Below are 26,004 nucleotides of genomic sequence, written 5' to 3'. Positions count from 1 at the left end.
GAATGTCAGGTATATTTACTTCCCTTTTCACTCAGATTATTCCTGTCAATGTGAAAATGCCGGTGCGGTGGTCGCCCAGGAATTAGCCACGTTGGCAATCTGCACACTGAAGGCCGACGAAGAACGTCAATATTAGTGACATGGTAACGGACTACTTGGCGAAGGTCAGCAATTCATTATCATAGAATTTACAGTGCTGAAGGAGGACATTCGGCCCATCGAGTCTGCAGCGGCCGTTGGAAAGAGCACCCTACCCAAGGTCAACACCTCCACCCGATCCCCATAACCCAACACAACACTAAGGGTAATTTTGGACACTGAGGGCAATTTCTCATGGCCAATCCACCTAACCTGCACATCTTTGGACTGTGGTAGGAAACCGGAGCACCCGGAGGAAACCCACGCAGACACGGGGTGCATGTGCAGACTCCGCACAGACAGTGACCCAAGCCAGAATTGAACCTGGGACCCTGGAGCTGTGAAGCAATTGTGCTATCCACAATGCTACCGTGCTGCTTTTGTTCACTGATATGCGCGTGGATTACTAAGTATTCATGGCAGCGATAAAATAAAACTAAAAAGCTGAAATAATTCCTTGAACAAGTCAAAAAACCAATTCTGGTGGAGACAGCCAATCGAGTAATTCCTTAGTTGACGTGATGAGGTCCATTTGTGAGCAAGACGTGCCTAAATAACAGAGACTGACAATCTGTCAATCGTGGATGCTTCCTCAGTACACGCAATAGACTGTCACTGACTGGCGACACACGGTCTCCTGTGTCGATGTCGTCTTTCCCGTTGTCAGGGGTTGACCCAAAACATTGTGACTGATGCTGGGTTAACAACTGAATGTCCGAACAGCCGGTCCTCGTTGTTGTGACGAAGAAAATATTTATGAAATGAAAATATTGTCACGAGTTAGGCTTCAATGAAGTTACTGTGAAAAGCCCCTAGTCGCCACATTCCGGCGCCTGTTCGGTGAGGCAGTTACGGGAATCGAACCGTGCTGCTGGCCTGCTTTGGTCTGCTTTCAAAGCCAGCGATTTAGCCCAGTGTGCTAAACAGCCCCTTCATGATCACCAAAGTGGATAGACCTAAGTTTAAAATGTTAATTTTTACCATTTGGCATTTCCATCCAGAAAACGTTTCTCTACTCAAGCAAGCTGGGTGGTGTACCCGCTCCCTGGTTATGATTCCATCCGAATGCAGCAGATAGTAGGAATGAGGTCCTGTGTATTAAAGCTCCTCATGGTGTGAACAACGTACAAATCTTACTTTGCTTGAAAATGTCCCGTGGCAAAAACGAAGATATTTACTCATCGAAACGGACAAGGCTCAGTCAGTGACTATGACCTCCGCACATTTTGGTATATTTCACCATAATCTGAAGAATTATCTTCCTCTTCCTGTCGGGGCAACAGGTCTCCATTCCTTTCCATTTTCTGATGTTTCAGAGTCGCGTAAGTGACATAATAATCGTCCTTGCCCTGAAAGGGAGTGGAGAGGGTGTCAATACACTCACTGCCTGCTCTAATCTAAGCCATGTCGGTCATAACATCCTCCACCTACAGGTACCATGTGCGATGTGAGGAGTGGAACTCATAAGTCGACATCGGGGACAGTGGGCGTTGAAGGAGGAGTTTGTGTGTGTGTGTGTGTGTGTGTGACTGGGAATACAGGACAGCAAAAACAGACAGCACAGGAACAGGACCTTCTGCCCTCCAAGCCTGTGCATCTAACCTAAGACCGCCTGCATTCTCACGGTCTGTATCCCTCTATCCCCATCTTATCAGAAGGAATTTAGAAGGATGAGGGGGGATCTTATAGAAACATGTAAAATTGTGAAGGGAATAGATAGGATAGATGCGGGCAGGTTGTTTCCACTGGCGGGTGAAAGCAGAACTAGGGGGCATAGCCTCAAAATAAGGGGAAGTAGATTTAGGGCTGAGTTTAGGAGGAACCTCTTCACCCAAAGGGTTGTGAATCTATAGAATTCATTGCCCAGTGAAGCAGTTGAGGCTCCTTCATTACATGTTTTTAAGGTAAAGATAGATAGTTTTTTGAAGAATAAAGGGATTAAGGGTTATGGTGTTCGGGCCGGAAAGTGGAGCTGAGTCCACAAAAGATCAGCCATGATCTCATTGAATGGCGGAGCAGGCTCGAGGGGCCAGATGGCCTACTCCTGCTCCTAGTTCTTATGTTCTTATGTTCTTATTCCTGTTTTCTGAAACGAAAGGAAAATTTCAGCAAGTCTGGCAGCATCTGTAGTGAGAGGAAAGAGCCAACGATTTGAGTCCGATGACTCTTTGTCAAAGCTAACAGACAGAGTGAGTGGGAAATATTCATACTGTGGAGTGGGAATGAAAGATGAGTTATAGCCACAGAAACCCAGGGAAACCGGGTGCTAATGGCCACAGATACTAAGGGGAAAGAGTATTAATGGCAGTCCCCAGAGAGGACAAAAGATGGGAAAGGTCAAACAGCAGGGAAACTAACATCAGAGGATGAACAGAATTCGTTCAGTGGGTGCCGCAGGCTGTGCCAGCTTTTATTGCCCATCCATTGAGGGGGCAGTGAAGCATCAAGCACATTGCTGTGGGATTGCAGTCAGACCAGGTAAAATGGGAGATTTCCTTCTCTGATCCAGAGGGGGTTTTAAAACAATCTGCAATAGTCATCATTAGATATTTAATTCCAGATTTATCTTAAATTCAAACTTCTGCAGCGATGGGATTGGAACCCCCGTACCCACAGCATTCCCCTGGGTTCCTGATTTACTCATCCAGTGATAATCCCACCAGGCCACTGCCTCCCATTGCCTACAGCGTTAGCTGTTCTCCAGTCCTCTGGGACTACCTGGGTCGCCAGTGCGGATGCCAGGAATCCTGTCAGGGACCCAGCACTTACGTCCATTGCCTAACTCAGTATTCTGGGTATAAAACTGGTGCGGCCGCATTTGGAGTATTGCGTGCAGTTCTGGTCGCCGCATTATAGGAAGGATGTGGAAGCATTGGAAAGGATGCAGAGGAGATTTACCAGGATGTTGCCTAGGATGGAGGGAAGATCTTATGAGGAAAGGCTGAGGGACTTGAGGCTGTTTTTGTTAGAGAGAAGAAGATTAAGAGGTGACTTAATTGAGGCATACAAGATGATCAGAGGATTAGATAGGGTGGACAGTGAGAGCCTTTTTCCTCGGATGGTGATGTCCAGCACGAGGGGACATAGCTTTAAATTGAGGGGAGGTAGATATAGGACAGATGTCAGAGGTAGGTTCTTTACTCAGAGAGTAGTAAGGGCGTGGAATGCCCTGCCTACCACAGTAGTGGACTCGCCAACACTAAACGCATTCAAATGGTCATTGAATAGACATATGGACGATAAGGGAATAGTGTAGATGGGCTTTAGAGGGGTTTCACAGGTCCGCGCAACATCGAGGGCCGAAGGGCCTGTACTGCGCTGTAATGTTCTATGTTCTATCGCATCCAGCCCTGGGGAATAATCCACATTTATATTTTTCAAGACGCCCAAAACAAACTCCATTTTGATAATTTGACCCAAACGCTCTGCACACCCTTCCCCAGTCTCAACATCCATCAATTCCTTCTCTTTGGCGAATACTGACACAACGTCGTCATTCAGTACCCCGCCAATTTCCTCTGTGGCCAATTATAGATTCCCTCCCGTGCCCTTGAGTGGGGGCAACCCTTTACGTTGTGAGAGTTTTCCACCTCTGACTCTTTATGAGAGCGAGTCCTTGATCCCCTTGTCTATCTGTCCTGCTGCCGTCAGAGAACTATGGACATGTGCCTCAATTTGTGGCTTGTCTCTGATTCCCTCCAACATTAATGACGTGGTTAAATAAGACACTTACTGGGATTGTTCCAGCTCCTTTTCCATTGTGACCTATAGGGAACAAAAGATTCACATTTGAGTTTGCGTTTTGGGTGATATTGAATTTCCAGTCCCCCCCCCCCCCCCCCCCCCCCCCCCATTATCCTCCTGAATATGTCTTCCCACAAGTAGGCACAGCCGCTGGTGAAGTGGGATTGCAATAGATATGAACGAGTTCAGACAAGTGGATTGGAAAACACTTCTTTTTCAATTTGGAGTTGGGTTGGGGGGGAGTGGCCAATGAAAGCAGCTCACAATGCTGTTGGCCGATTGAAGGTCAAGGAAAATAGACATCTTTATTTTGCCATGGGGGTGTGGGCAGCAGTGCCAAAGGGCAGAATTCATTGCAATTTCCTCCCTGGCCTTCAGGGGGTGTCGGTGAGCCATCTTCCTCTGCACTGCGAGTGGGGCAATACGGGTCAAGGTTCCATTCCTTTAGTTTAACCTCTCTCTCGTGCAGTTATGGCCCAACTGAGTGGCTTTCTCCGCCATTTTACCAGCACAGTTTGGGGTCAAGCAATTCCCTGTGGATCTGGATGTGAACTGTGAGGACGACAGACATTCTCCCGCCCTTGAAAGGGCAGCAGTGGATCAGATTTCCTCTGCAATTGTTTGAAGCTAACCGTGACTAAGACTGGCTTTCCAATCCCAGACACTCATCGTTACTCACAGTTGATTTCCGACGATTCCTGTGGTGGATTGTGAACCCATCTCCAGAGATTATTAAGCAGGACCTTTGAGTTATTACAGCGATCGTATAACTCTGTCACCATCTCCCCAGTGGGAGTTTTCGGTTTGAACATAGAACATAGAGAAATACAGCACAGAACAGGCCCTTAGGCCCACGATGTTGTGCCGAACTTTTGCCCTTGGTTAATCATAGATTATTGGAAACTAAGGGCAATTTATCACGGCCAATCCACCCAACCTGCACATCTTTGGACTGTGGGAGGAAACAGGAGCACCCGGAGGAAACCCACGCACACACTGGGAGGATGTGCAGACTCTGCACAGACAGTGACCCAAGCCGGAATCGAACCTGGGATCCTGGCGCTGTGAAGCAATTGTCCTATCATGCAATGCTACCATGCTGCCCTTAAGAACAAATTAATCTACACTCCATTATTCTACCCTAATCCATGTACCTATCCAATAGCCGCTTGAAGGTCCCTAACGTTTCCGAATCAACTACTTCCACAGGCAGTGCATTCCATGCCCCGACTACTCTCTGGGTAAAGAACCGACCTCTGACATCCCTCCTATACCTTCCACCATTTATCTTAAATTTATGTCCCCTTGTAATGGTTTGTTCCACCCGGGGAAAAAGTCTCTGACTGTCTACTCTATCTATTCCCCTGATCATCTTATAAACCTTTATCAAGTCGCCCCTCATCCTTCTCCGTTCTAATGAACAAAGGCCTAGCACCCTCAACCTTTCCTCATACCGTGGGCAGCACGGTAGCATGGTGGTTAGCATAAATGCTTCACAGCTCCAGGGTCCCAGGTTCGATTCCCGGCTGGGTCACTGTCTGTGCGGAGTCTGCACGTCCTCCCCGTGTGTGCGTGGGTTTCCTCTGGGTGCTCCGGTTTCCTCCCACAGTCCAAAGATGTGGATTGGCCATGCTAAATTGCCCGTAGTGTCCTAAAAAGTAAGGTTTGGGGGGGGGGGGGCTGTTGGGTTACGGGTATAGGGTGGATACGTGGGTTTGAGTAGGGTGATCATGGCTCGGCACAACATCGAGGGCCTGTTCTGTTCTATGTTCTATATGACCTACTCTCCATTCCAGGCAACATCCTGGTAAATCTCCTTTGCACCTTTTCCAAAGCTTCCACATCCTTCCTAAAATAAGGTGACCAGAACTGCACACAGTACTCCAAATGTGGCCTGACCAAGGTTTTGTACAGCTGCATCATCACCTCACGGCTCTTAAATTCAATCCCTCTGCTAATGAACGCTAGCACAGCATAGGCCTTCTTCACAGCTCTATCCGCTTGAGTGGCAACTTTCACAGATCTATGATCATAGACCCCAAGATAACCCCTGCCCAAGTTTGTGACTACCCCCGCCCACTTACCCACTTTATTGAGGCCCAGTCAAAAACGCCAATAAACTGTCATCCCCAAATCAATCCCATGCTGTAACACTAAAGTAAGGGCTTGAGCACTCCCAGCGTGATGGAAGAACAGAATTCCTACTACGCTAAAATAAGTCATTTGGACCATGGAGTCTGCAGTGACTCTCTGAAAGAGCCACTGACCCAGATCGACTCCCCGTAAGACCAACCCAGACCCAACCTGCACATCTTTGGGTACGAAGGGGCAATTTAGCATGGCCAATCCCTGTAACATGTATTTTTGAGCATGGTCAACAAAGCAAACAAGTACATCTGTGAATACTGTGAGAGGTATTGGGCCCTGTATCTAAGGCAGAATGAGCTGGCCTTGTTCTGGGTCCAGAGAAGGATGACAAAAATGATCCCTGGAATGAAGAGTTAGCAAGTGAGGAACTGTTACTCTGTCACTCGTCTGTCCTCGTTGGAGTTAAGAAGGATGAGGGAGGGGGTAGGCTTGAAACTTACAGGATGCGGTGAGACCTGGATAGAGTGGAGGTGGAGAGGATGTTTCCACTAGTAGGTGAAACTTGAAACCGAGGACACAATCTCATACTGAAGGACAATCCTTTAAAACTGAGATGAGGAGGAATTTCTTCAGCCAGAGGGTGGTGAATCTGTGGAACTCTTTGCCGCAGAAGGCTGTGGAGGCCAAATCACTGTCTTGAAGACAGAGATAGATATTCTTGATGAGAAAGGGAATCAGGGGTTATGGGGAGAAGGCAGGAGAATGGTGTTGAGAAATATAGCAGGCATTATTGAACCGTGGAGCAGACTCGATGGGCCAAATGGACTAATTCTTCTCCTATTCACGGCCCCAAGGTCCCAGGTTCGATCCCGGCTCTGGGTCACTGTCCGTGTGGAGTTTGCACATTCTCCCCATGTTTGCATGGGTTTCGCCCCACAACCCTAAGGATGCACAGGGCAGGTGGATTGGCCACGCTAAATTGCCCCTTAATTGGAAAAAATGAATTGGGCACTCTAAACTTATTTAAAATGAAAATTTATGCTCCCATGTCTTATTGTCATATCTTTGGACACTAAGGGACAATTTAGCACGGCCAATCCAACTAACCTGTACATCTTTGGACACTAAGGGACAATTTAACATGGCCAATCCACCTAACCTGTACATCTTTGGACACTAAGGGACAATTTAACACGGCCAATCCACCTAACCTACACATCTACGGCGATTACGATGCTATTTAAACCTCCGGGTCCATAGCCTTTCAGCCTCATCCTATTCATCTAATGGTCAAGAAGCCTCTTAAATGGGTTCCATAATGGCGCAGTGCTTAGCACTGCTGCCTCAAGGCGCTGTGCACCTGGGTTCTATCCCAGCCCCAGGTCACTGTCCGTGTGGATTATCCACTTTCCCTCCTGTCGGTGTGGGTCACACCACAACAACGCAAAAAGGTTTGCAGGTTGGTCAATTGGCCATGCTAAATTCCCCCTGAATCGGAAACGAAAAGCTGGGACGCGATTCTCCGCAAATGCGGAGAGTCGTGAACATAGAACATGGTACAGCACAGAACAGGCCCTTCGGCCCTCGATGTTGTGCCGAGCAATGATCACCCTACTCAAACCCACGTATCCACCCAATACCCGTAACCCAAGAACCCCCCCTTAATCTTACTTTTTTAGGACACTACGGGCAATTTAGCATGGCCAATCCACCTAACCCGCACATCTTTGGACTGTGGGAGGAAACCGGAGCACCCGGAGGAAACCCACACACACACGGGGAGGACGTGCAGACTCTGCACAGACAGTGACACAGCCGGAATCGACCCTGGGACCCTGGAGCTGTGAAGCATTTCTGCTAACCACCATGCTACCGTGCTGCCCGTGTTACCCGGCAGCCGCCGCGCCCCCTCCCGGGACCCGATTCTGCTCCCCGATTGGGGCTAGCAGCGGGGCCCCGTGAATCACGGCATCGCAGGCTTAACGAACTTTGCTAAGCCCACGCGCCAAGGGTAACGGCGGCTGATGCGCACGATGACGTCAGCCGCGCATGCGCGGATTGGACGGCTCCAACCCGCGCATGCGCGGATGACCTCGTCACGCATATGCGTGAAACCCGCGCATGCGCGGGCTGTCATGCCCTTCAGCCGCCCCGCGGACTGATCAAGCGGGGCGGCGGAAGAACAAAGAGTGTGCGGGGTTCGGACCCGCTGCCCGCGATCGGTGGGCACCGATCGCGGGCCCATGCCACTCTTGGCACAGCCGTGGTGCGGCTGTGCCAATCGGTGCCATGGTTCTCCAGAACGGCACTTTGCGGCCGTTTTCACGAACTGTGATAGCAGGTGTGTTGGAGTTCGTGAAAACGGCCTGGGAACTCGGCCCATCGGATAGGGGAGAATCCCTGCTCGCCGTAAAAAACGGCGAGCAACGATTCGTGTCGTGGGGCGGCCATGGGGGGGGGGAAGAATAGCGGGAGGTCGGGAAAAGTGTCGGGAAAAGTGTCGGGAAGGCCCTCCCGCTATTCTCCGACCCGTCGTGGGGGGCGGAGAATCGCACCCTTGGTATGCATTAAAAAGAGATGTCTCTTAAACGTCACTATCGTCCGTGCTTCCACCACCTCCTCTGGCAGCGAGTTCCAGGCACCCTCTGTGTAAAAAAAGTCCCTCGCACATCTCCTCTAAACCTTGCCCCTCGCACCTTAAACCTAAGCCCCCTAGTAAATGACACTTCCACCCTGGGGACCAGAATTATATACAATGTTAGAAATGTGACCGAATTAAGGATCTGTACAGCTACAATTTTTTTACTCAATAGCCCGGCCGATGAAGGGAAGCATGCCGTAGGCCTTCTTGAACGCCCTTCTCTACCTGCGTTACCACTTTCAGTGAACTGTGGACCTGAACACCCAGATCCCCCTGTCGCTCAATAATCATAAGGGTTCTGCTCATTCACTGTATATTTCCCTACCTGTGTTAGCCCTTGAAAAATGCATTACCTCACATTTGTCCAGATTAAACTCCATCTGCCACCTCTCCGCCCAAGTCTTCAAACGATCTAAATGCTGCTGTATTCTCTGACAGTCCTCATCGCTATCCGCGATTCCACCAACCTTTGTGTCATCCGCAAACGTACTAATCAGACAAGTTACATTTTCCTCTAAATCGTTGATATAAATAGGCTACTTTCGATGTGGAATGCAATGATTTCACGGTTTCGAGTTCAACTAGAGTATTGTACCTAACGCCATCCGGCTTAAAAAAGACAAGGTTTGCTTCAGGGCTTCTGATCAGGGGTCGTTCAGTAATTATTTACACCCAGAGAACAATGTTCTGAAGAGTACCAGCTACTTATGTTTTCTGTTTGCTTTAAGTGCAGACCTGCGCAAAAAAATTAGCTTTCAATGCATATTACCATCGGCCTTCCTCTTCACTTGGACTTCGGCGTACACAATTTCACCAGCGGATGGCACAGTGTGTTCTGAAAGAGGGAAGAGATTGCAGGGTTTACTAGTCAAGCATCTGTCCCTCACCTCCTCAGTCTGACCTGCTGCACGTTCACAGCACTGACCCGTTTTGGATGATGCTTGAATTAAATATACGTCACCATGAACCAAATGCTTCATTACATGAATCCTTAATCAGAGATATTAAATTGAGATAAGACCGTAAAACCATAAGGCACAGGAGTAGAATTGGGCCACTCGGCCCATCGAGTCGATCCGACATTCATGACAGATATTATTCTCATCCCCATTCTTCTGCCTTCTCCCCATAAACCCTGATCCCCTTATTAATCAGGAACCTATCTGGGCCGAAGGACTCTGTGCTGTACTGTTCTATGATCTATGTCTGAAAGAAACACAGTGATTTGGACTCCACAGCCTTCTGCGTCAAAGAGTTCCACAGATTCACCACCCTCTGGCTGAAGAAATTCCTCCTCATCTCTGTTTCAAAGGATCATCCCTTCAGCCTGATATTGTGTTCCAGGTTCTCCGAGTGGAAACAGCCTCTCCAGGTCCACTCTACCCAGGTCTCGCAGTATCCTGTAAGTTTCAATAAGATTCCCCTCACTCTAATAAACTCCAACGTGTACAGTCCCAGAGTCCTCAGCCCCTCATCATATGACAAGCACTTCATTCCAAAGTTAATTCTTGTGAAACTCCTCTGGACCATTTCCAGGACCAGCACAATACATACGTGGCCCAAACCTGCGCACAATACTCCAAATAGGGTCTGGCTAGAACTTTATATACCATCAGAAATACATCCTGCTCTGGTATTCTTCATATCGACATGAATGGCAACGCCCTGGATCGCTGAGCTCTGTATAAAAGACAGACAGAAAGCGCACCTATTATGCTTTGCGCAGGTGAAGGAGACACATCCTGAGCGAGTGACACACATCCAGAATGGGAATTTGGAACTTGGTAATTTGGTGCAGTGAGGGAATTCGTGGCAGAGTGGGAGAAGGTGCTGCTTCCCGATCATTTTGTTCTCTTTCTTCTGGCCTGCAACTGTTAATCCGGTCACACCCAAGGTGCAGGCAGAGAGATGGGTGACCACCAGAACGGACAGGCAGTCGGTGCAGGAATCCCCTGTGGCTGTCCCCCTCTCGAACAGGTATACCGATTTGGATACTGTCGGGGGGGAATAACCTATCAGGGGACAACAGCAGCAGCCAGAGCAGTGACACCACAGCTGGCTCTGATAGACTTATCAGTGATAGGCAGCATGGTTTTGTGCAGGGAAGGTCACGTCTTACAAACCTAATAGAATTCTTTGAGGAAGTGACAAAGTTAATTGATGAGGGAAGGGCTGTAGATGTTGTATACATGGACTTTAGTAAGGCGTTTGATAAGGTTTCCCATGGCAGGTTGATGGGAAAAGTGAAGTCGTATGGGGTTCAGGGTGTACTAGCTAGATGGATAAAGAACTGGCTGGGCAACAGGAGACAGAGAGTAGTGGTGGAAGGGAGTGTCTCAAAATGGAGAAGGGTGACTAGTGGTGTTCCACAGGGATCCGTGCTCGGACCACTGATGTTTGTGATCTACATAAATGACCTGGAGGAAGGTCTGATCAGCAAGTTTGCAGATGATATTAAGATTGGTGGAGTTGCAGATAGCGAGGAGGACTGCCAGAGAATACAACAAAATATAGATAGGTTGGAGAGTTGGGCAGAGAAATGGCAGATGGAGTTCAATCCAGGCAAATGCGAGGTGATGCATTTTGGAAGGTCAAATTCAAGAGCGGACAATATGGTCAACGGAAGGGTCTTGGGGAAAATTGATGTGCAGAGAGATCTGGGAGTTCAGGTCCATTGTACCCTGAAGGTGGCAACGCAGGTCGATAGAGTGGTCAAGAAGGCATATAGCATGCTTGCCTTCATCGGACAGGGTATTGAGTACAAGACTCGGCAGGTCATGTTACAGTTGTATAGGACTTTGGTTCGGCCACATTTGGAATACTGCGTGCAGTTCTGGCCGCCACATTACCAGAAGGATGTGGATGACTTGGAGAGGGTGCAGAGGAGGTTCACCAGGATGTTGCCTGGTTATGGAGGGTGCTAGCTATGAAGAAAGGTTGAGTAGATTAGGATTGGTTTCGTTGGAAAGACGGAGGTTGAGGGGGGACCTGATTGAGGTCTACAAGCATATGAGAGGTATGGACAGGGTGGATAGCAACAAGCTTTTTCCAAGAGTGGGGGTGTCAGTTACAAGGGGACACGATTTGAAGGTGAGAGGTGGAAAGTTTAAGGGAGATGTGCGTTGGAAGTTTGTTATGCAGAGGGTGGCGGGTGCCTGGAACGCTTTGCCAGCGGAGGTGGTAGAGGCGGGCACGATAGCATCATTTAAGATGCATCTAGACGGGTATATGAACGGGCGGGGAACAGAGGGAAGTAGACCTTGGTAAATAGGCAACAGGTTTAGATAAAGGATCTGGATCGGCGCAGGCTGGGAGGGCCGAAGGTCCTGTTCCTGTGCTGTAATTTTCTTTGTTCATAGCTAACTTTATTAATGACATCCATAAAACAAGCAATGAAGCAATTTATTTTTTTTAAGACATTCATTATATAACATGGTAGATAATTGGTAAAGCAGAATCGTTAGAATTATTAATTCCATTTGTACAATTGAACCAACCAGTTCCACTCCTGACCAGATTGGACAGGCCTTTGCAACACGCAGTCATGGATTCATGGAATGTTACAGGGCAGAAGGAGCCATTCATCCCATAGAATCGGCACCGATCCTTTGACAGTGCTTCCCATCCAGAGCCACTCCATCATCCCATCCCTCCAACTCCCTAATCGAACCATGCACACACCTTTGTCCACCTACCCCGTAGTGGAGACTGCCATATTCACACACACACATCTGTCCCAATCTGCTATCTCGTGGAAAATGTCAGAATCACACACACACACACACTTTTACCAATCGACCCTCCGGTGGAGAATGTCTGAATCACATACACACCTTTACCAATCTCCCCTTGAGTGGGGAACGTGAGAATCATACGTACACACCTTTACCAATCTCCCCCCCGGTGGAGATCGTCACAATCACACACACACACCTTTACCAATCTTTCCCCCGGTGGAGATCGTCACAATCACACACACACACCTTTACCAATCTCCCCCCTGGTGGAGATCGTCACAATCACACATACACACCTTTACCAATCTCCCCCCCGGTGGAGATCGTCACAATCACACACCTTTACCAATCTCCCCCCCCCCCCCCGATGGAGATCGTCACAATCACACACACACACCTTTACCTATCTCCCCCCTGGTGGAGATCGTCACAATCACACACACACACCTTTTCCAATCTCCCCCCTGGTGGAGATCGTCACAATCATACACACACACCTTTAACAATCTCCCCCCTGGTGGAGATCGTCACAATCACAAACACACACACCTTTACCAATCTCCCCCCTGGTGTGGTTCGTCACAATCACAAACACACACACCTTTGCCAATCTCCCCCCCCCGGTGGAGATCGTCACAATCACACACAAACACCATTACCAATCTCCCCCCCGGTGGAGATCGTCACAATCACAAACACACACCTTTACCTATCTCCCCCCTGGTGGAGATCGTCACAATCACACACACACACCTTTACCAATCTCCCCCCCGGTGGAGATCGTCACAATCACAAACACACACCTTTACCAATCTCCCCCTGGTGGGGATCGTCACAATCACACACACACACCTTTACCAATCCCCCCCCCCTGGTGGGGATCGTCACAATCACACACACACACCTTTACCAATCTCCCCCCTGGTGGGAATCGTCACAATCACAAACACACACACCTTTACCAATCCACACCGTAGTAGGCAAATGTCAGAGTCTCACGCACTCTGACATTCTCCACGATATTGTAGATTGGTAAATACACCTTTACCACGTTACTGCCCAATGGAGAATGTCAGGTATATTTACTTCCCTTTTCACTCAGATTATTCCTGTCAATGTGAAAATGCCGGTGCGGTGGTCGCCCAGGAATTAGCCACGTTGGCAATCTGCACACTGAAGGCCGACGAAGAACGTCAATATTAGTGACATGGTAACGGACTACTTGGCGAAGGTCAGCAATTCATTATCATAGAATTTACAGTGCTGAAGGAGGACATTCGGCCCATCGAGTCTGCAGCGGCCGTTGGAAAGAGCACCCTACCCAAGGTCAACACCTCCACCCGATCCCCATAACCCAACACAACACTAAGGGTAATTTTGGACACTGAGGGCAATTTCTCATGGCCAATCCACCTAACCTGCACATCTTTGGACTGTGGTAGGAAACCGGAGCACCCGGAGGAAACCCACGCAGACACGGGGTGCATGTGCAGACTCCGCACAGACAGTGACCCAAGCCAGAATTGAACCTGGGACCCTGGAGCTGTGAAGCAATTGTGCTATCCACAATGCTACCGTGCTGCTTTTGTTCACTGATATGCGCGTGGATTACTAAGTATTCATGGCAGCGATAAAATAAAACTAAAAAGCTGAAATAATTCCTTGAACAAGTCAAAAAACCAATTCTGGTGGAGACAGCCAATCGAGTAATTCCTTAGTTGACGTGATGAGGTCCATTTGTGAGCAAGACGTGCCTAAATAACAGAGACTGACAATCTGTCAATCGTGGATGCTTCCTCAGTACACGCAATAGACTGTCACTGACTGGCGACACACGGTCTCCTGTGTCGATGTCGTCTTTCCCGTTGTCAGGGGTTGACCCAAAACATTGTGACTGATGCTGGGTTAACAACTGAATGTCCGAACAGCCGGTCCTCGTTGTTGTGACGAAGAAAATATTTATGAAATGAAAATATTGTCACGAGTTAGGCTTCAATGAAGTTACTGTGAAAAGCCCCTAGTCGCCACATTCCGGCGCCTGTTCGGTGAGGCAGTTACGGGAATCGAACCGTGCTGCTGGCCTGCTTTGGTCTGCTTTCAAAGCCAGCGATTTAGCCCAGTGTGCTAAACAGCCCCTTCATGATCACCAAAGTGGATAGACCTAAGTTTAAAATGTTAATTTTTACCATTTGGCATTTCCATCCAGAAAACGTTTCTCTACTCAAGCAAGCTGGGTGGTGTACCCGCTCCCTGGTTATGATTCCATCCGAATGCAGCAGATAGTAGGAATGAGGTCCTGTGTATTAAAGCTCCTCATGGTGTGAACAATGTACAAATCTTACTTTGCTTGAAAATGTCCCGTGGCAAAAACGAAGATATTTACTCATCGAAACGGACAAGGCTCAGTCAGTGACTATGACCTCCGCACATTTTGGTATATTTCACCATAATCTGAAGAATTATCTTCCTCTTCCTGTCGGGGCAACAGGTCTCCATTCCTTTCCATTTTCTGATGTTTCAGAGTCGCGTAAGTGACATAATAATCGTCCTTGCCCTGAAAGGGAGTGGAGAGGGTGTCAATACACTCACTGCCTGCTCTAATCTAAGCCATGTCGGTCATAACATCCTCCACCTACAGGTACCATGTGCGATGTGAGGAGTGGAACTCATAAGTCGACATCGGGGACAGTGGGCGTTGAAGGAGGAGTTTGTGTGTGTGTGTGTGTGTGTGTGACTGGGAATACAGGACAGCAAAAACAGACAGCACAGGAACAGGACCTTCTGCCCTCCAAGCCTGTGCATCTAACCTAAGACCGCCTGCATTCTCACGGTCTGTATCCCTCTATCCCCATCTTATCAGAAGGAATTTAGAAGGATGAGGGGGGATCTTATAGAAACATGTAAAATTGTGAAGGGAATAGATAGGATAGATGCGGGCAGGTTGTTTCCACTGGCGGGTGAAAGCAGAACTAGGGGGCATAGCCTCAAAATAAGGGGAAGTAGATTTAGGGCTGAGTTTAGGAGGAACCTCTTCACCCAAAGGGTTGTGAATCTATAGAATTCATTGCCCAGTGAAGCAGTTGAGGCTCCTTCATTACATGTTTTTAAGGTAAAGATAGATAGTTTTTTGAAGAATAAAGGGATTAAGGGTTATGGTGTTCGGGCCGGAAAGTGGAGCTGAGTCCACAAAAGATCAGCCATGATCTCATTGAATGGCGGAGCAGGCTCGAGGGGCCAGATGGCCTACTCCTGCTCCTAGTTCTTATGTTCTTATGTTCTTATTCCTGTTTTCTGAAACGAAAGGAAAATTTCAGCAAGTCTGGCAGCATCTGTAGTGAGAGGAAAGAGCCAACGATTTGAGTCCGATGACTCTTTGTCAAAGCTAACAGACAGAGTGAGTGGGAAATATTCATACTGTGGAGTGGGAATGAAAGATGAGTTATAGCCACAGAAACCCAGGGAAACCGGGTGCTAATGGCCACAGATACTAAGGGGAAAGAGTATTAATGGCAGTCCCCAGAGAGGACAAAAGATGGGAAAGGTCAAACAGCAGGGAAACTAACATCAGAGGATGAACAGAATTCGTTCAGTGGGTGCCGCAGGCTGTGCCAGCTTTTATTGCCCATCCATTGAGGGGGCAGTGAAGCATCAAGCACATTGCTGTGGGATTGCAGTCAGACCAGGTAAAATGGGAGATTTCCTTCTCTGATCCAGAGGGGGTTTTAAAACAATCTGCAATAGTCATCATTAGATATTTAATTCCAGATTTATCTTAAATTCAAACTTCTGCAGCGATGGGATTGGAACCCCCGTACCCACAGCATTCCCCTGGATTCCTGATTTACTCATCCAGTGATAATCCCACCAGGCCACTGCCTCCCATTGCCTACAGCGTTAGCTGTTCTCCAGTCCTCTGGGACTACCTGGGTCGCCAGTGCGGATGCCAGGAATCCTGTCAGGGACCCAGCACTTTCGTCCATTGCCTAACTCAGTATTCTGGGTATAAAACTGGTGCGGCCGCATTTGGAGTATTGCGTGCAGTTCTGGTCGCCGCATTATAGGAAGGATGTGGAAGCATTGGAAAGGATGCAGAGGAGATTTACCAGGATGTTGCCTAGGATGGAGGGAAGATCTTATGAGGAAAGGCTGAGGGACTTGAGGCTGTTTTTGTTAGAGAGAAGAAGATTAAGAGGTGACTTAATTGAGGCATACAAGATGATCAGAGGATTAGATAGGGTGGACAGTGAGAGCCTTTTTCCTCGGATGGTGATGTCCAGCACGAGGGGACATAGCTTTAAATTGAGGGGAGGTAGATATAGGACAGATGTCAGAGGTAGGTTCTTTACTCAGAGAGTAGTAAGGGCGTGGAATGCCCTGCCTACCACAGAAGTGGACTCGCCAACACTAAACGCATTCAAATGGTCATTGAATAGACATATGGACGATAAGGGAATAGTGTAGATGGGCTTTAGAGGGGTTTCACAGGTCCGCGCAACATCGAGGGCCGAAGGGCCTGTACTGCGCTGTAATGTTCTATGTTCTATCGCATCCAGCCCTGGGGAATAATCCACATTTATATTTTTCAAGACGCCCAAAACAAACTCCATTTTGATAATTTGACCCAAACGCTCTGCACACCCTTCCCCAGTCTCAACATCCATCAATTCCTTCTCTTTGGCGAATACTGACACAACGTCGTCATTCAGTACCCCGCCAATTTCCTCTGTGGCCAATTATAGATTCCCTCCCGTGCCCTTGAGTGGGGGCAACCCTTTACGTTGTGAGAGTTTTCCACCTCTGACTCTTTATGAGAGCGAGTCCTTGATCCCCTTGTCTATCTGTCCTGCTGCCGTCAGAGAACTATGGACATGTGCCTCAATTTGTGGCTTGTCTCTGATTCCCTCCAACATTAATGACGTGGTTAAATAAGACACTTACTGGGATTGTTCCAGCTCCTTTTCCATTGTGACCTATAGGGAACAAAAGATTCACATTTGAGTTTGCGTTTTGGGTGATATTGAATTTCCAGTCCCCCCCCCCCCCCCCCCCCCCCCCCCCATTATCCTCCTGAATATGTCTTCCCACAAGTAGGCACAGCCGCTGGTGAAGTGGGATTGCAATAGATATGAACGAGTTCAGACAAGTGGATTGGAAAACACTTCTTTTTCAATTTGGAGTTGGGTTGGGGGGGAGTGGCCAATGAAAGCAGCTCACAATGCTGTTGGCCGATTGAAGGTCAAGGAAAATAGACATCTTTATTTTGCCATGGGGGTGTGGGCAGCAGTGCCAAAGGGCAGAATTCATTGCAATTTCCTCCCTGGCCTTCAGGGGGTGTCGGTGAGCCATCTTCCTCTGCACTGCGAGTGGGGCAATACGGGTCAAGGTTCCATTCCTTTAGTTTAACCTCTCTCTCGTGCAGTTATGGCCCAACTGAGTGGCTTTCTCCGCCATTTTACCAGCACAGTTTGGGGTCAAGCAATTCCCTGTGGATCTGGATGTGAACTGTGAGGACGACAGACATTCTCCCGCCCTTGAAAGGGCAGCAGTGGATCAGATTTCCTCTGCAATTGTTTGAAGCTAACCGTGACTAAGACTGGCTTTCCAATCCCAGACACTCATCGTTACTCACAGTTGATTTCCGACGATTCCTGTGGTGGATTGTGAACCCATCTCCAGAGATTATTAAGCAGGACCTTTGAGTTATTACAGCGATCGTATAACTCTGTCACCATCTCCCCAGTGGGAGTTTTCGGTTTGAACATAGAACATAGAGAAATACAGCACAGAACAGGCCCTTAGGCCCACGATGTTGTGCCGAACTTTTGCCCTTGGTTAATCATAGATTATTGGAAACTAAGGGCAATTTATCACGGCCAATCCACCCAACCTGCACATCTTTGGACTGTGGGAGGAAACAGGAGCACCCGGAGGAAACCCACGCACACACTGGGAGGATGTGCAGACTCTGCACAGACAGTGACCCAAGCCGGAATCGAACCTGGGATCCTGGCGCTGTGAAGCAATTGTCCTATCATGCAATGCTACCATGCTGCCCTTAAGAACAAATTAATCTACACTCCATTATTCTACCCTAATCCATGTACCTATCCAATAGCCGCTTGAAGGTCCCTAACGTTTCCGAATCAACTACTTCCACAGGCAGTGCATTCCATGCCCCGACTACTCTCTGGGTAAAGAACCGACCTCTGACATCCCTCCTATACCTTCCACCATTTATCTTAAATTTATGTCCCCTTGTAATGGTTTGTTCCACCCGGGGAAAAAGTCTCTGACTGTCTACTCTATCTATTCCCCTGATCATCTTATAAACCTTTATCAAGTCGCCCCTCATCCTTCTCCGTTCTAATGAACAAAGGCCTAGCACCCTCAACCTTTCCTCATACCGTGGGCAGCACGGTAGCATGGTGGTTAGCATAAATGCTTCACAGCTCCAGGGTCCCAGGTTCGATTCCCGGCTGGGTCACTGTCTGTGCGGAGTCTGCACGTCCTCCCCGTGTGTGCGTGGGTTTCCTCTGGGTGCTCCGGTTTCCTCCCACAGTCCAAAGATGTGGATTGGCCATGCTAAATTGCCCGTAGTGTCCTAAAAAGTAAGGTTTGGGGGGGGCTGTTGGGTTACGGGTATAGGGTGGATACGTGGGTTTGAGTAGGGTGATCATGGCTCGGCACAACATCGAGGGCCTGTTCTGTTCTATGTTCTATATGACCTACTCTCCATTCCAGGCAACATCCTGGTAAATCTCCTTTGCACCTTTTCCAAAGCTTCCACATCCTTCCTAAAATAAGGTGACCAGAACAGCACACAGTACTCCAAATGTGGCCTGACCAAGGTTTTGTACAGCTGCATCATCACCTCACGGCTCTTAAATTCAATCCCTCTGCTAATGAACGCTAGCACAGCATAGGCCTTCTTCACAGCTCTATCCGCTTGAGTGGCAACTTTCACAGATCTATGATCATAGACCCCAAGATAACCCCTGCCCAAGTTTGTGACTACCCCCGCCCACTTACCCACTTTATTGAGGCCCAGTCAAAAACGCCAATAAACTGTCATCCCCAAATCAATCCCATGCTGTAACACTAAAGTAAGGGCTTGAGCACTCCCAGCGTGATGGAAGAACAGAATTCCTACTACGCTAAAATAAGTCATTTGGACCATGGAGTCTGCAGTGACTCTCTGAAAGAGCCACTGACCCCGATCGACTCCCCGTAAGACCAACCCAGACCCAACCTGCACATCTTTGGGTACGAAGGGGCAATTTAGCATGGCCAATCCCTGTAACATGTATTTTTGAGCATGGTCAACAAAGCAAACAAGTACATCTGTGAATACTGTGAGAGGTATTGGGCCCTGTATCTAAGGCAGAATGAGCTGGCCTTGTTCTGGGTCCAGAGAAGGATGACAAAAATGATCCCTGGAATGAAGAGTTAGCAAGTGAGGAACTGTTACTCTGTCACTCGTCTGTCCTCGTTGGAGTTAAGAAGGATGAGGGAGGGGGTAGGCTTGAAACTTACAGGATGCGGTGAGACCTGGATAGAGTGGAGGTGGAGAGGATGTTTCCACTAGTAGGTGAAACTTGAAACCGAGGACACAATCTCATACTGAAGGACAATCCTTTAAAACTGAGATGAGGAGGAATTTCTTCAGCCAGAGGGTGGTGAATCTGTGGAACTCTTTGCCGCAGAAGGCTGTGGAGGCCAAATCACTGTCTTGAAGACAGAGATAGATATTCTTGATGAGAAAGGGAATCAGGGGTTATGGGGAGAAGGCAGGAGAATGGTGTTGAGAAATATAGCAGGCATTATTGAACCGTGGAGCAGACTCGATGGGCCAAATGGACTAATTCTTCTCCTATTCACGGCCCCAAGGTCCCAGGTTCGATCCCGGCTCTGGGTCACTGTCCGTGTGGAGTTTGCACATTCTCCCCATGTTTGCATGGGTTTCGCCCCACAACCCTAAGGATGCACAGGGCAGGTGGATTGGCCACGCTAAATTGCCCCTTAATTGGAAAAAATGAATTGGGCACTCTAAACTTATTTAAAATGAAAATTTATGCTCCCATGTCTTATTGTCATATCTTTGGACACTAAGGGACAATTTAGCACGGCCAATCCAACTAACCTGTACATCTTTGGACACTAAGGGACAATTTAACATGGCCAATCCACCTAACCTGTACATCTTTGGACACTAAGGGACAATTTAACACGGCCAATCCACCTAACCTACACATCTACGGCGATTACGATGCTATTTAAACCTCCGGGTCCATAGCCTTCCAGCCTCATCCTAGTCATCTAATGGTCAAGAAGCCTCTTAAATGGGTTCCATAATGGCGCAGTGCTTAGCACTGCTGCCTCAAGGCGCTGTGCACCTGGGTTCTATCCCAGCCCCAGGTCACTGTCCGTGTGGATTATCCACTTTCCCTCCTGTCGGTGTGGGTCACACCACAACAACGCAAAAAGGTTTGCAGGTTGGTCAATTGGCCATGCTAAATTCCCCCTGAATCGGAAACGAAAAGCTGGGACGCGATTCTCCGCAAATGCGGAGAGTCGTGAACATAGAACATGGTACAGCACAGAACAGGCCCTTCGGCCCTCGATGTTGTGCCGAGCAATGATCACCCTACTCAAACCCACGTATCCACCCAATACCCGTAACCCAAGAACCCCCCCTTAATCTTACTTTTTTAGGACACTACGGGCAATTTAGCATGTCCAATCCACCTAACCCGCACATCTTTGGACTGTGGGAGGAAACCGGAGCACCCGGAGGAAACCCACACACACACGGGGAGGACGTGCAGACTCTGCACAGACAGTGACACAGCCGGGAATCGACCCTGGGACCCTGGAGCTGTGAAGCATTTCTGCTAACCACCATGCTACCGTGCTGCCCGTGTTACCCGGCAGCCTCCGCGCCCCCTCCCGGGACCCGATTCTGCTCCCCGATTGGGGCTAGCAGCGGGGCCCCGTGAATCACGGCATCGCAGGCTTAACGAACTTTGCTAAGCCCACGCGCCAAGGGTAACGGCGGCTGATGCGCACGATGACGTCAGCCGCGCATGCGCGGATTGGACGGCTCCAACCCGCGCATGCGCGGATGACCTCGTCACGCATATGCGTGAAACCCGCGCATCCGCGGGCTGTCATGCCCTTCAGCCGCCCCGCGGACTGATCCAGCGGGGCGGCGGAAGAACAAAGAGTGTGCGGGGTTCGGACCCGCTGCCCGCGATCGGTGGGCACCGATCGCGGGCCCATGCCACTCTTGGCACAGCCGTGGTGCGGCTGTGCCAATCGGTGCCATGGTTCTCCAGAACGGCACTTTGCGGCCGTTTTCACGAACTGTGATAGCAGGTGTGTTGGAGTTCGTGAAAACGGCCTGGGAACTCGGCCCATCGGATAGGGGAGAATCCCTGCTCGCCGTAAAAAACGGCGAGCAACGATTCGTGTCGTGGGGCGGCCATGGGGGGGGGGGGAGAATAGCGGGAGGTCGGGAAAAGTGTCGGGAAGGCCCTCCCGCTATTCTCCGACCCGTCGTGGGGGGCGGAGAATCGCACCCTTGGTATGCATTAAAAAGAGATGTCTCTTAAACGTCACTATCGTCCGTGCTTCCACCACCTCCTCTGGCAGCGAGTTCCAGGCACCCTCTGTGTAGAAAAAGTCCCTCGCACATCTCCTCTAAACCTTGCCCCTCGCACCTTAAACCTAAGCCCCCTAGTAAATGACACTTCCACCCTGGGGACCAGAATTATATACAATGTTAGAAATGTGACCGAATTAAGGATCTGTACAGCTACAATTTTTTTACTCAATAGCCCGGCCGATGAAGGGAAGCATGCCGTAGGCCTTCGTGAACGCCCTTCTCTACCTGCGTTACCACTTTCAGTGAACTGTGGACCTGAACACCCAGATCCCCCTGTCGCTCAATAATCATAAGGGTTCTGCTCATTCACTGTATATTTCCCTACCTGTGTTAGCCCTTGAAAAATGCATTACCTCACATTTGTCCAGATTAAACTCCATCTGCCACCTCTCCGCCCAAGTCTTCAAACGATCTAAATGCTGCTGTATTCTCTGACAGTCCTCATCGCTATCCGCGATTCCACCAACCTTTGTGTCATCCGCAAACGTACTAATCAGACAAGTTACATTTTCCTCTAAATCGTTGATATAAATAGGCTACTTTCGATGTGGAATGCAATGATTTCACGGTTTCGAGTTCAACTAGAGTATTGTACCTAACGCCATCCGGCTTAAAAAAGACAAGGTTTGCTTCAGGGCTTCTGATCAGGGGTCCTTCAGTAATTATTTACACCCAGAGAACAATGTTCTGAAGAGTACCAGCTACTTATGTTTTCTGTTTGCTTTAAGTGCAGACCTGCGCAAAAAAATTAGCTTTCAATGCATATTACCATCGGCCTTCCTCTTCACTTGGACTTCGGCGTACACAATTTCACCAGCGGATGGCACAGTGTGTTCTGAAAGAGGGAAGAGATTGCAGGGTTTACTAGTCAAGCATCTGTCCCTCACCTCCTCAGTCTGACCTGCTGCACGTTCACAGCACTGACCCGTTTTGGATGATGCTTGAATTAAATATACGTCACCATGAACCAAATGCTTCATTACATGAATCCTTAATCAGAGATATTAAATTGAGATAAGACCGTAAAACCATAAGGCACAGGAGTAGAATTGGGCCACTCGGCCCATCGAGTCGATCCGACATTCATGACAGATATTATTCTCATCCCCATTCTTCTGCCTTCTCCCCATAAACCCTGATCCCCTTATTAATCAGGAACCTATCTGGGCCGAAGGACTCTGTGCTGTACTGTTCTATGATCTCTGTCTGAAAGAAACACAGTGATTTGGACTCCACAGCCTTCTGCGTCAAAGAGTTCCACAGATTCACCACCCTCTGGCTGAAGAAATTCCTCCTCATCTCTGTTTCAAAGGATCATCCCTTCAGCCTGATATTGTGTTCCAGGTTCTCCGAGTGGAAACAGCCTCTCCAGGTCCACTCTACCCAGGTCTCGCAGTATCCTGTAAGTTTCAATAAGATTCCCCTCACTCTAATAAACTCCAACGTGTACAGACCCAGAGTCCTCAGCCCCTCATCATATGACAAGCACTTCATTCCAAAGTTAATTCTTGTGAAACTCCTCTGGACCATTTCCAGGACCAGCACAATACATACGTGGCCCAAACCTGCGCACAATACTCCAAATAGGGTCTGGCTAGAACTTTATATACCATCAGAAATACATCCTGCTCTGGTATTCTTCATATCGACATGAATGGCAACGCCCTGGATAGCTGAGCTCTGTATAAAAGACAGACAGAAAGCGCACCTATTATGCTTTGCGCAGGTGAAGGAGACACATCCTGAGCGAGTGACACACATCCAGAATGGGAATTTGGAACTTGGTAATTTGGTGCAGTGAGGGAATTCGTGGCAGAGTGGGAGAAGGTGCTGCTTCCCGATCATTTTGTTCTCTTTCTTCTGGCCTGCAACTGTTAATCCGGTCACACCCAAGGTGCAGGCAGAGAGATGGGTGACCACCAGAACGGACAGGCAGTCGGTGCAGGAATCCCCTGTGGCTGTCCCCCTCTCGAACAGGTATACCGATTTGGATACTGTCGGGGGGGAATAACCTATCAGGGGACAACAGCAGCAGCCAGAGCAGTGACACCACAGCTGGCTCTGATAGACTTATCAGTGATAGGCAGCATGGTTTTGTGCAGGGAAGGTCACGTCTTACAAACCTAATAGAATTCTTTGAGGAAGTGACAAAGTTAATTGATGAGGGAAGGGCTGTAGATGTTGTATACATGGACTTTAGTAAGGCGTTTGATAAGGTTTCCCATGGCAGGTTGATGGGAAAAGTGAAGTCGTATGGGGTTCAGGGTGTACTAGCTAGATGGATAAAGAACTGGCTGGGCAACAGGAGACAGAGAGTAGTGGTGGAAGGGAGTGTCTCAAAATGGAGAAGGGTGACTAGTGGTGTTCCACAGGGATCCGTGCTCGGACCACTGATGTTTGTGATCTACATAAATGACCTGGAGGAAGGTCTGATCAGCAAGTTTGCAGATGATATTAAGATTGGTGGAGTTGCAGATAGCGAGGAGGACTGCCAGAGAATACAACAAAATATAGATAGGTTGGAGAGTTGGGCAGAGAAATGGCAGATGGAGTTCAATCCAGGCAAATGCGAGGTGATGCATTTTGGAAGGTCAAATTCAAGAGCGGACAATATGGTCAACGGAAGGGTCTTGGGGAAAATTGATGTGCAGAGAGATCTGGGAGTTCAGGTCCATTGTACCCTGAAGGTGGCAACGCAGGTCGATAGAGTGGTCAAGAAGGCATATAGCATGCTTGCCTTCATCGGACAGGGTATTGAGTACAAGACTCGGCAGGTCATGTTACAGTTGTATAGGACTTTGGTTCGGCCACATTTGGAATACTGCGTGCAGTTCTGGCCGCCACATTACCAGAAGGATGTGGATGACTTGGAGAGGGTGCAGAGGAGGTTCACCAGGATGTTGCCTGGTTATGGAGGGTGCTAGCTATGAAGAAAGGTTGAGTAGATGAGGGTTGTTTTCATTGGAAAGATGGAGGTTGAGGGGGGACCTGATTGAGGTCTACAAAATTATGAGAGGTATGGACAGGGTGGATAGCAAGAAGCTTTTCCCAAAAGTGGGGGTGTCAGTTACAAAGGGTCATGATTTAAAGGTGAGAGGGAGAAAGTTTTTTACGCAGAGGGTGGTGGGTGCCTGGAACGCTTTGCCAGCGGAGGTGGTAGAGGCGGGCACGATAGCATCATTTAAGATGCATCTGGACAGATATATAAACGGGCGGGGAACAGAGAGAAGTAGACCTTGGAAAATAGAAGACATTTTAGATTAAGGACCTGGATCAGTGCAGGCTGGGAGGGCCGAAGGGCCTGTTCCTGTGCTGTAATTTTCATTGTTCTTTGTTCTATTCTATCTAAGCTAACTGCAATACAATAAGAATCACATCTTATTCAGCTCCAGTCCAATCAGCTCCCCCCAGTTTATGAGCCAGTGCAATTTCTAGAACAGTCCTCTCGCTCCCTCTAGTGGCTCAGCCTAACATAACATAAACTCTTCACATGCTGCACATTTGTACAATGTGACGGGGGGAATGTGGGAACTCTATACGGACAGTGACATGGGTCCGGATCAGACCCAGATCGTCGGCACGGTGAGGCAGCAGTGCTAACCACTGTCCCACCGTGCTGAACGATGGGGTTCCGAGGGTTAATGTGCTGACAACGGTTCTCCTTGATTATACGAGATGAATTAATAAGAACATAAGGACTAGGAGCAGGAGTAGGCCACCTGGTCCCTCGAGCCTGCTCCGTCATTCAATGAGATCATGGCTGATCTTTTGTGGACTCAGCTCCACTTTCCGGCCCGAACACCATAACCCTTAATCCCTTTATTCTTCAAAAAACTATCTGTCTTTACCTTGAAAACATTTAATGAAGGAGCCTCAACTGCTTCACTGGGAAAGGAATTCCATAGATTCACAACCGTTTGGGTGAAGAAGTTCCTCCTAAACTCAGTCCTAAATCTACTTCTCCTTATTTTGAGGCTATGCCCCCTAGTTCT

At 48.6% G+C, this 26,004-nt stretch overlaps 1 protein-coding gene across 4 annotated transcripts in view; it reads right to left on the bottom strand.

Moving 5' to 3' along the window:
• Window positions 1-1,275: 1,275 nt before the first annotated feature.
• LOC119960716 (Fc receptor-like protein 5) overlaps window positions 1,276-26,004 on the bottom strand; it is a 72,721-nt gene continuing 47,992 nt past the window's right edge. For 3 of the 4 annotated variants that reach the window (XM_038788332.1, XM_038788334.1, XM_038788333.1), the window contains 3 exons: window positions 22,782-22,847; window positions 17,287-17,318; window positions 14,691-14,902 (listed from right to left, as the gene is read on the bottom strand). In XM_038788332.1, coding sequence (XP_038644260.1) covers window positions 14,762-14,902; window positions 17,287-17,318; window positions 22,782-22,847 — 239 coding nt within the window. In that variant the 3' untranslated portion in view covers window positions 14,691-14,761. Of the gene's footprint in view, window positions 1,488-3,871; window positions 3,904-9,380; window positions 9,447-10,221; window positions 10,292-14,690; window positions 14,903-17,286; window positions 17,319-22,781; window positions 22,848-26,004 lie in introns of those variants that run through there. The other variant, XR_005459501.1, reaches the window with a different exon arrangement.

The sequence above is a fragment of the Scyliorhinus canicula genome, unplaced genomic scaffold (genome assembly GCF_902713615.1).
Source record: "Scyliorhinus canicula unplaced genomic scaffold, sScyCan1.1, whole genome shotgun sequence".
NCBI classification, from domain to species: domain Eukaryota; kingdom Metazoa; phylum Chordata; class Chondrichthyes; order Carcharhiniformes; family Scyliorhinidae; genus Scyliorhinus; species Scyliorhinus canicula.
Note: the sequence above shows the minus strand (reverse complement) of the source record. Positions and strands in the feature narration are given on the sequence as shown.